Below are 11,506 nucleotides of genomic sequence, written 5' to 3' on the forward strand. Positions count from 1 at the left end.
CACAAATTCCTTTCCTGGCTGTGTCTGGTCAAATATATCAAATATACTTAAACTACACATAAGTAAACAAAATATTTAAAATGGGCTAAAATGCAAAACAAGAGCAGACAACTTAAATAAAAATAAACAACCTTTACCATCTTTGGATTTACTATCTTCGGAAAGCAGTAATGTCTTTAAAATGGGTTTTATTTTCCTTTATTAAGAAATATGCAAGCCAGGCACTGGTGGCTCACTCCTGTAATCCTAGCTACTCAGGAGGCTGAGATCTGAGGATCGCAGTTCAAAGCTAGCCAGGGCAGAAAAGTCCATGGGACTCTTACCTTCAATTAACCACCAGAAAACCAGAAGCAAGGCTGTGGATCAAGTGGTAGAGCACTTGCCTTGAGCTGAAGAGCTGAGGCACAGCGCCCAGGCCCAGAGTTCAAGCCCCGCAACTGACAAAAAAAAAGTGCAGGTAAGGTGGGCAGGCAAATAGAGAAGAGGAAGGGTGGATGAATAAATCCATAATATCCAATGTAGATATGTGAAAATGGAGGCAGGTAACGTGAGGTGTTGGGAGGTGACGGGGAGGGGGGAAGGGGGGGATGGAGGGGGGGGGGAATGAATGATGGAAGAGGTGGCACTGTTCAAGATACATTGTGCTCATAAAGTGATATGTTGAATAGAAACTCCTTTGTACAACTCCTTAAAACTAATTCTTAAAAGAAAATATAAAGGCATCTCATTTTTGTAGACTCTTTTCTTATATTCGTTTATTGACTAGCTCAATGTACTTGTTTGTACTTTTATCATCTGTACTTTATAACTAAAGAAATAAACAAAATGAGCTAAAATCAAATCAACATGGATGTAAGGTTATTGCAAAGCAAAGGAATACATAGGGCTTAACAGGTTTCTTTGTTTGTTTAAAGAATAAAATAAAATATTTTGCACTGCTGTGGCATTTCTATTGCAGTTACTCAACTCTGCCACCATAGAATGAAAAGGACCACAGACAAGGAATTAATATGGATGGTTCTAAATAACTCAAATATTATGGATAAAGGATGTTGAGTTTAATGCAATATTTGTGCATGAGGAAATATTCTAGGATTTACATTCTCAATAATTCAAAGACAAGCCAAATATTCTTAGCTCATGGGGTATAGAAATTGGCTACAGATGGAGTTTTGAAAATTCCTGGTAGCTAAGGAGGTGACTTAAATTTAAGTGAAAAATAATTACATGTATAAATTACAATCCAAGTCAGGATGCAAAAAGGAAAAAAATAAGGTTTTACAAGCAAGAAGAAGAACATAAAGGAATCGTGAACTCAAGTTCCAGTAAGACATAAGAGACACTAAAGATTAGCATTAGTTAAAGTGAATTAAGCAGGGCACACATAAATTTGTCATTCTTGTTTTTGCAAGGTCCGATTTCTAGCAAGAAACAGCTTCCCTGAGCCCCACGGAAGGAGGATGGTGAGGAGTAACTGGTCACCCATCCATCACCGGACCATGTGGGCGTCAGGAGGCGGGGCCTCCCATGCTTAGGCCCTGTCTCACAGGCTGGCGCCGAGCCCTATACCAGGATAAAAGGGCCCAGGGACAGGACACCTCCATCCACTCACCTGTTGAGGTGCCCAGTGTTCCTGTACTGCCTGTGAGCACAGTAAGTGTCCTATGGGAAGGGGCAGTGGCTTCCCCAGAGGGATGCCAGACTAGAGCTAGAGAGGAGCTGGCCAGAGTGCTGCAGGCTGGAGGACATATTGTCGGTAGAGGAAGGTTCAGGGAAGACAGAGGGTTGGGATACACGGGAGACTCTGTCACCAATGGGAGGCATTATGGAGAATTCAATATCTGTGTTTTGAAGGCTCTGGAGAAAACAAATGGGTTCTCAGTGAAATGGGGATTCTAAAGCCTAGAGAGTGGTTCCACTTGACCCCACCTCAGCTGAAATTTCCCTAACTATAGAGGAAGAATTGGAGCTAATTCAGGAGCTCGGGAAACTCTGGGCTTAGGGAACTAACACGGCAATGAGTCTGGGATTTGTTCCCATAATTACCAGGGTGCTTTGTTAACCACTAGCCTGAGACTTGCCATTCCAAACCATCAGCCTCAGCAGGCAGTGTGCTAGGGATTTCTGAGCCCTAGCCTGACATGGGGAGGAGGGCACTAGAGTTCAGGTCCTAACTCTGCAGGAATTGAGGGTTTTATCCGTCTTTCCTTTCATGGTGTAAGCTTACTGGCCTGCTAATCTCCAAGGTCTTTTGCAATATTGACCTGAAGAGGGGGGAACACTGCAAGTTAGAATAAAAGGGAATAATTATATGTTCTTCATATACATATATATATATATATATATATATATATATTTGAATGACTTAAATTGAATAATTACAAATCTGAAGACAAACTGATTAATTTCCTCTGCCACTTATTACACTGTGACTCAGACATATTTTATAATATGCGTTGATCTCAGCTTACTAAGACCAATATAATACTGTATAATAGGTGGCACTTATTTTATCTGATTCCAACGGATGGTGATGATGAGATGCGTACTTGATAATTAGAAGTAAAACTAATTGTAAGAAATAATACATTATAACATTTTCATATATGTATAAAAAGTAGTAATCAGTTTGTTTTTATGAAAAATAAGTTTATAGAAAGTTATCTAAAACAAAGATTAAAACTACTAGAGATGATGATTTGCTTATATTGCAATGCTAGGTGGGTTGTAATGAGGGTCTGACTTGTATCTGATTCTCCTTCAGCTCCTAAACCCCTGCCTGCCAAGATGTCCTGCCAGCAGAGCCAGCAGCAGTGCCAGCCCCCTCCCAAGTGCACCCCCAAGTGCCCTCCCAAGTGTCCCGCCCCCAAATGTCCCCCAAAGTGCCCCCCTAAGTGCCCTCCAGCCTCTTCTTGCTGTAGCCTTGGCTCTGGGGGCTGCTGTGGCTCCAGCTCTGGGGGCTGCTGTGGCTCCAGCTCTGGGGGCTGCTGCAGCTCTGGGGGTGGCGGCTGCTGTCTGAGCCACCACAGGCCCCGCCGATCTCTCCGACGCAGACACCAGAGCTCTGGCTGCTGTGACAGCAGTGGTGGCAGCAGCAGCTGCTGTGGCAGTAGTGGTGGCAGCAGTGGCTGCTGTGGCAGCAGTGGTGGCAGCAGCAGTTGCTGTGGCAGTAGCGGTGGCAGCAGTGGCTGCTGTGGTAGCAGTGGCGGCAGCAGCTGTTGTGGCAGTAGCGGTGGCAGTAGCCAGCAGTCTGGAGGCTGCTGCTGACCTGAACCATAAAGATCTTAGACAAGCAATGCTGGAGGAACTGAAGTGCAGAAGACCGGCTCCCCCACTTCCTGCTCTCCCTCCCTTCTCCCTGTGTCCTCTATGCCCAAAGCTCTGGGATACTGAAGTCTTCCTGTAAAAGGTTCTGAATTTCCCCACTTGCTAAAGTCCCCATTTTCTTCAGTTTACAACATAATAAAGCCTTTCCTACTGAGCATCACCAGACTCTTGCTTGTTTTCTAACCAGTGTCATCCTTATAGATTGTGTCAGCAGCTAGGGCTCACCCTGCCCTGGCTCAAGAGTGTGGGTCAGGTGGCTGATGTGCATGGATGGGGCTTGGCGAGTAAACTCTAGCCACCTTTCCTGCACATAGAGCGGGCTAGTCCAATCTGGAGGTGGCCAGGGAGGTCTATTACATATTATGTGCTTCTGACTATGTCTTATTTCATACCTATTGCCTTACCATTTTTGTAAGAGCTTTGATGATATTTATAGCAGTCAGTGTGATATCAAAACACAGAAACTGCTAACTACTTTTCTCACTACTGTAGAATATGATCACAAGCCAAGTACCCATGAAATGGAAGGTAGAAGGTTCCTTATTAGATATTTGCCCAGTGGGCAGAGATGAAATATGAAAAAAATGAAGAATTAAATCAATGCAAACCGACGAGTCATTTTTCTTTCTTGTATTTCTTTATTTTCTCCCATGAATACTTTATCAGAGAGCTGACTTCCCTAACTTCAAGGCTACCTAGGAAGCAGGCACAGTTGAGACCCTGTTTCAAAAACAAAATAACCTTTTAAAAAGCCTAAAACCTTTTGAGAGTGTGAAGTGGTAGAACTTTTGTCTAGCATGGGTAAGGCCCTAGCTGAGTTTTCTTTTACACACACACACACACACACACACACACACACAGACATGACAGCAGAAAGTAGACTTGATGATAAGCAATGACAAGAGGAGAATGAAATGTAATGGGGGATGGATATCATCATAAGATAGTCCACTAACTATGAAAATGTCATAATGAAACATTCTGTCCCTTTAATTAAAAATTCAAAACAGATATTAAAAAGTGGCAAAATATTATAAAATGCTGGAAGAAAACAGTAACTTAGGAAAAGGTATGATGCATACTGTATCAATGGGACTTGAACTGTTCATAAGCAGAGGATTCATACAAATTAAGAATAAACAAAAGTGGGATTGCTGGGTAGAGGGGAGCTCTATGTGTAGTTTTTTGAGAAACCTCCATACTGCTTTCCAAAGTGGTTGAACAAGTTTGCACTCCCACCAACAATTATATATATAGTGGAATTCTATACCTCCATCAGAAAGAATGACACTGCCCCATTTGTTAAGAAATGGAAAGACTTGGAAGAAATTATATTAAGTGAATAAAGCCAGGCCCAAAGAAACATAGGTCCCATGGTTTCCCTTATTTGCAATATGTCTAAGACAAGCAGACAAGGTCAAAAGCTATGTACATATGACCATATAAGATGATGCTAAGTGAAATGAACCTAAAGATAGGGACACAAGAGGTTTTTATCTTTCTTGCTGTTGTTTTTAATGTATTTATAATGTACTATGTGATTTTTTGTTTCTTTTGTATGTTCTTCACCCATGGTATAACCCCTGTTTTCCCTGTATCTGATTCTAGTGCCCTGCATCTTCTTTATACATTTTTTCCAATTTTGGGAGGGGAAGGGAAATAACAAAATGCTTAAACATGATACAGGTTGACCCATTGTAACAATGAGATATACAAGATAGTATGTTGAAAACGAACTTTACAACCTCAGGGGGAGGGAGGAGTTGGGGAGGTGGGGAGGGAAGGGATCATAGGGGAAAAACAAAGGAGGATGTAACAATGCTCGATAGGAAATGTACTCATTACCTTTTTCATGTAACTGTAGCCACTCTGTAAGTATCTTTACAATAAAAATATATGCCAAAAAAAAGAAAAGACAAGAATAAACAAGCAAACAATCCTGTAAAATATTTTGCAAGTGAAACATTAGATTCAAAACTACAGGGTTACTGCAGGTTTGTTGGGCCTGGATCCAAGAGACTAGGAAGTAAGGTATACCATAGGATAATGCTCCAAGAAAAGCACGAGGAAAACTCACAGGGCTAATAGAATACTTAACAGCAGGGCTGGCTGAAAAGCATAAACACACACACACACACACACACACACACACACATACTCCCCCCCACACACTCTCTCTCACACACATACATCCATGGAAGAAATCTTCAGGAAAGGTTTGGAAGAAGTCAAGCCCTTCTCACAGGCTGGAGAGTGAGTTATTCCTTTGAATTTGGCTGTGACTTCTTCAATGTAGTGCTGAAAGCACAAGGAATAATATTAAAAACACAAAACTTGCATTCTGTCATTATTAAAATGTCTTTGCATCAATAAATACAATCAACGCAATGAAAGGACCAAGTGTGGAAGGGTAGGAAATACTTGGAAATATGACAGAGAGCTAGTGCACAGAATATGCAACAAATGCCTACAACTAATGAACAAAAAAATTTTCAGCCTGATAGAAAATGAAGGGAGGATTCAACTGGATTTTTCTCCAAAAATTATAAAAAATGATGAACAAACACATGAAAATAGGTCCAGGTCAATATATATAAAAAAACATAGTGAAGTATCTTTTAAACCCCAAAAGAATGTCTACTAAAAACAAAGGAAAAGAGAAAGTAATGGCTATGGATAAGGATGTAGAGGAATCTGAGCATTTGTTCATTGTTGGAAGAAGTATAAAATGGCATAATGACTATGAAAACAGTGGTGTGGCTCTTCAAAAATTAAACAGGACAATATTTAACATACCAAACAATTGATATCTAGGCTCATAGCAGCATTATTCATAACAGGAAAAGGTGGAGGCAATTCATTTATCCATCTACAGATGACTGCATAAAGAATATGTGCCATATATATATATATATATATTTATTTATTTATTTGAGAGATTTACACATAAGCATAAAATGAGCAGTAAAATAAACCAGTGACAAAATACAAATCCTATCTATGATACTATTGAATATTAACTCTATTTTATTATAAGAACATTGTTGCATGGTTTTAATTTTTAAAGGATTTGTAGAGGTAGGGAAACAAAGAAAATGTGTAATATATTTTGTGTTAGATCTGGAGCTCACAGTAAAGATAATTATTCACTTTGAATTACCTCTAGTTAGAGCTCAGCGGTGGTACCTTCTATTACTCCATGAGAGGCTGAACATTTGACCACATAAAGAGACATTTTGACAAACAGAAACCCTGAGAAGGTCAATGTTGGAAGGCCAAGATGTGCACATTGACCTGCTACCTAAGCCTTCCTCATGCAATAGGCTGCTGATTCATCATTCCATCCAGAGCAGGTCAGCTGAGGACCTGGGTGCTGCCCTGCACAGAGACAGAGGCCTGGACTACATGGCATCTCAGCCCCTACAAGTCAGAGGTTGAGAGTCTGAGAAGATCCACCATTGTGCAAGCCTCAGAATCAATACCTGACATGCCCCCTTACTAAGTACTTTGGAACAACCTGAGCAGGAGAACAAATGTTATGCCCAGCTGAGACAGTGGTAGATCTCTCAAGGTCATGTGGCCACACATTACATTCCTCACTGTGCTGTGTCACAGAGTGTAGATTGCTACAAGTGTGGCCTAAGGCAAAAGGAATAGCTACTTATAATGTGTAAAGTCAGTGCTCATGCCAGTGAGAGGTTTTAAAGTCACAAAATACCCTCTGTGTGCATAGCCCTGGGTTGAATTAGTATGGGTGTAGAAATATAAAACCCATACCAAGCTTCCAAAGAATTTATGATAGTCTCATCCAATGGTATGTCACATGATGGAGTAAAAGAAAATGAGCAGGGCACCCATGGCTCATGCCTGTAATCCTAGCTACTCAGGAGGCTCAGATCTGTTCAAAGCCAGCCCGGGCAGGAACGTCTGTGAGACACTTATTTCTAATTAACCACCAGAAAACCAGAAGTGGTGCTGTAGCTCAAGTGGTAGAGTGCTCGCCTTGAGCTGAAGAGCTCAGGGACAGCACCCAGGTACAGAGTTCAAGACCCATGCCCATAAAAAAGAAAAGAAAAGGAAAAGAGTGGAAGAAGATTAGGCTAACAGAGATGGTAAAAGAGGATGAATATGGCCAAAGTAGATTATTTGCATGTATGAAAATAGAACAAATTAACCTGTTGAAATTGTTTGGGGAAGAGAGAAGAGCATAAGGGACAATGATGTGTGTGGAAGGGTATTGACTGGAATATATTGAATACATGTGTAAAAAAAACCATGATAAAAATCCCCTTCTGGTATAACTAATGTGTACTAATAAAAGTAGTCCTAAAAATGTCAGATTCTGTCTGGGAAGGTGGCTCAGTGGTAGAGTGCTTGCCTTGCATGAATGAGGCCCTGGGTTCGATTCCTCAGCACCACAAAAGCAGAAAAAGCCAGAAGTGGCGCTGTGGCTCAAGTGGTAGAGCGCTGGCCTTGAGCTGAAGAGCTGAAGGACGGCATCAAGGCCTAGAGTTCAGGCTCCACTACCAACACACAAAACAAAACAAAAAAAATGTCAGATTCCAAACACTCATTACCTTTAAAGCCTGTGGGTTTGGAGAAAAGTCATGAAAACCTAGGAGATGGAGAAAGGACAAGGGCTTAGAAACTATCAGCACAAACAAACACATTCATGTGGAAGTACTAAAGATTCTTGCTCTTAACATTAACTACCTCCCTGTGTTCTCATCTGGGGGAGTAGACTTAACAATATCTCATAATGCTGTTCCTTTCTGGTCTCTCTTCATATGATCTCCAGAACTTCAAAACCTTATAGCAAGACAAAGAGCCAATCTGTTACTTCTGTTGCTTGTTACACACTCCTTACCTGCTTTACATCTTGCTCTTGATCTATGCATGTCCACATTAGATAAAAAAGAACTATTACAAAAAGATACACATGGAAGTCAGACATGGCAGCACATGCCCATCATCCCAGCTACTCAGGAGGTAGAGATAACAGGATCTCAGTTTGATGCTGGACTAAGAATTAGAGAATTTATGTAAAAAGTAAACTAAAAGCAAAAGAATTGACCTTGAGTTTAGTCCTCAATATCACCTAAGTAAATAATAATAATAAGAATAAAATAAAATAATATAATAAAATAATAATAAAATAAATAATAAAAATAAGAATAAGAATGAAACTTAAAAAATATATATGAAAAGAATTATGTATATTTCAGGAGTACCTATACTAAAAGTGGAAAATAGATATTACCCCATGCACAAGAATAGCATGCATTGTTAAAAAAGATGACATTGATCAAGATGCATATATTCATGAACTGCTTTGTTGACTGACAGCTCCTTTGTACAGGTACTTAAAGAATGAAAAAGAAAAGGGAGAACAGCATTCATATTTGTGTAATTTTCCACATTAAAGAAATAGAACAAAATTAAAGTCGGATGCCAGTGGCTTACACCTGTAATCCTAGCTACTCAGGAGGCTGAGATCTGAGAATCGAGGTTCAAAACCATCCCAGGCAGGAAAGTCCATGAGACTCTTATCTCCAGTTGACCACCAGAAAATTGGAAGTAGAGCTATGGCTCAAAGGAGTAGAGTGTTAGCCTTGAGCAAAAAAGAGGTTAAGGACAGAGCCCAGGCTCTGAGTTTAAGACCCACAATCAACAACAACAACAACAACAACCAAATTTAAGCAAAGTAAACTATAAACAAAGAGGCCAGTGAGATTCAGTCTCATCAGAAGGAATATATATATATATATATATATACTGTATTTTTATTAGTATGCATTAATTGTAGAAAATAATGGACTTTGTTGTGAGATGTAATATACATGTAAGATATAGTTGATCATGCCCGATTACCTACAGTGAATATTTTGCCTTCAAAGAGACATATCTTCATTGTGTACTTAGCAAGTTACACATTTCATACATTAAGAGTCCATCAGATTCCAAATCTATCACATATACTCTATGTGTATGTGTCTTTGTATGTGTATGCTCATTCATGAGCGTTTCTCCTTAATTCTCATTGATAGTCTATTTTATGACCATTAAAATGGAAAATTATACAGGATAAATACCTTTCAACAGTTGTACCTAGCACATTTGTGTTTCTTGTTGGACTTGTGTAGATGTTCATATGTACCCATACAGCACAGATTGTCAGAGCACAGAACCGAAGTAAACATATATAAAAACTACAAGAATGTTTAGAATAGTCCAACCAAGTCTACCTGGAACATAGATCAGCTTAGGAAGAGATTGTAAAAAAGACAAAATGATCACGGAGGTGCTCTCCAGGCAGGTATTCTTCAAGTGAATAATGTCAGTGGTGTCAGGAATTCACTTCCTTATTTCACATCTAAGTCATAGTCTAAGCTGGAAGCAGCATCCCTCAGCCCCATGGACTGAAGCTGGTGAACTTTGGGTCATTACTTATCATGCTCAGGACCATGTGGGCGTCAGGAGTTCAGGCCTCCCATGCCTAGGCCCTGTCTCACAGGCCGGGTCAGAGCCTTCCACTAGGATAAAAGGGCTCAGGGACAGAGCACTTCCATCCACTCACCTGCTGAGGTGTCCAGTGCTCCTGTGCTGCCAGTGACCACAGTAAGTGTCCAATGGGACCAGGGGCAAGGGTTTCTGCAGAGGAATGCCAGACCAGAGTTAGAGGGAAGCTGGGTGCTGGGAATGGAACCCATGATTTTAGTAGAAGCAGGAAGGCTGAGGGTCTGTGGGACCCTAGAACCAATAAAAGGTATTAGGGAGAATTAGTTGCCTGTGCCTTTGGATTCTGGAGAGAACAAACTGCTCCTCAGTGGAATGGACCCTCAGGATAGAGGCACAGAAAATGGCTTTATTTGGACAGGCTTGGGGAGAGGACCTCACCTCTACATCCTTTCCCCTACCTGTAAAGGAAGAACTGGAGCCAGGTGATGGGGACCAGGGATAAGTCTGGATTTAGGAAACCCACAGAAGCATGGGATTTGTTCACGTACTTGCCAGGATGATTAGGTCAACCATCAATCTGAGACTTGTGATACCTGAGTCTCTCCATCAGATGGTGATCTCAGGACATCTTGCTCTGGGCTGGCATGAGGGGGCCAGGGTTCAAGTCCTAGATCTGAAGGAATTGATGGGGTTATCAGTCTTTGCTTTATGGGAGTAACCATCCTTTCTTGGTAGTCACCAAGAAAGGTAGTCATCCTTCAAAATATGGACCTACTTAATAATGTCCCTTTGAAAGTGAAAATATAAAGGTATTTTATTTTTTAAAATATATGTATTTTTTACTGGAGTAGGAATAATATTATACCACTATAAAATTTCAGTTAGTTAGAAAGCGTAATTGGTAGGATTTCAGTCCAAGAACTGGCCCTCGGGATGTGTGTGTGTGTGTGTGTGTGTGTGTGTGTAAGTATATGTATGTAGGTATGTATGTATGTAGGTATGTATTTTCCCTCTGATGAGTTGTAGGAAACCTTTCTTCTTCTAATTATAAATCGTGGACTCCTCAATATGTTTAATAATATTATTTGGTCTTAGTTTACTATTATTTTAGAATAGATGGAATTATCTGATTTTGAAGGAGGTGATGATGACAATGTAGGCATGATAATTAAAACTGTAACTGCCTAGGGTTCTTTTGTATTGTGTGAAATAATAGATTTTCTTATGACATATTCAAACATGCATACAGTGTACATTCATCGTATTCACCAACCCACAAAAGAGAAAATAAAATTATTAGAAATTGGGTCTTATTATTACAAGCAATGCTAACAGAATTAGTGGAAAGAATGGAAAACATGGTTTCTGGGTCCAGAGTTTGACTTGTGTCTGATTCTCCTTCAGCTCCTGAAGCCCTGCCTGCCAAGATGTCCTGTCAGCAGAGCCAGCAGCAGTGCCAGCCCCCTCCCAAGTGCACCCCCAAGTGCCCTCCCAAGTGCCCTGCCCCCAAGTGTCCCCCAAAGTGTCCTCCTAAGTGCCCTCCAGCCTCTTCCTGCTGTAGCCTTGGCTCTGGGGGCTGCTGTGGCTCCAGCTCTGGGGGTGGTGGCTGCTGCAGCTCTGGAGGTGGCGGCTGCTGCAGCTCTGGGGGTGGCGGCTGCTGTCTGAGCCACCACCACAGGCCCCGCCGATCTCTCCGACGCAGACACCAGAGCTCTGGCTG

At 41.0% G+C, this 11,506-nt stretch overlaps 1 protein-coding gene across 1 annotated transcript; it reads left to right on the plus strand.

The window, feature by feature from the left end:
• The first annotated feature begins 2,770 nt into the window (after window positions 1-2,770).
• On the plus strand, window positions 2,771-3,267 carry LOC105984745 (late cornified envelope protein 1C-like). The gene has a single exon (XM_013015020.1). It carries the CDS (start codon window positions 2,788-2,790, stop codon window positions 3,265-3,267), a length of 480 nt encoding a protein of 159 aa, XP_012870474.1. The 5' UTR covers window positions 2,771-2,787.
• The last annotated feature ends 8,239 nt before the right edge of the window (window positions 3,268-11,506 follow it).

Source organism: Dipodomys ordii, unplaced genomic scaffold (genome assembly GCF_000151885.1).
Source record: "Dipodomys ordii isolate 6190 unplaced genomic scaffold, Dord_2.0 Scaffold26, whole genome shotgun sequence".
In the NCBI taxonomy this organism is placed as follows: Eukaryota; Metazoa; Chordata; class Mammalia; order Rodentia; family Heteromyidae; genus Dipodomys; species Dipodomys ordii.

Coding starts and splice junctions, on each gene's coding strand:
- LOC105984745 (XM_013015020.1), top strand. CDS start 2,788: ATGTCCTGCCAGCAGAGCCAGCAGCAGTGCCAGCCCCCTCCCAAGTGC.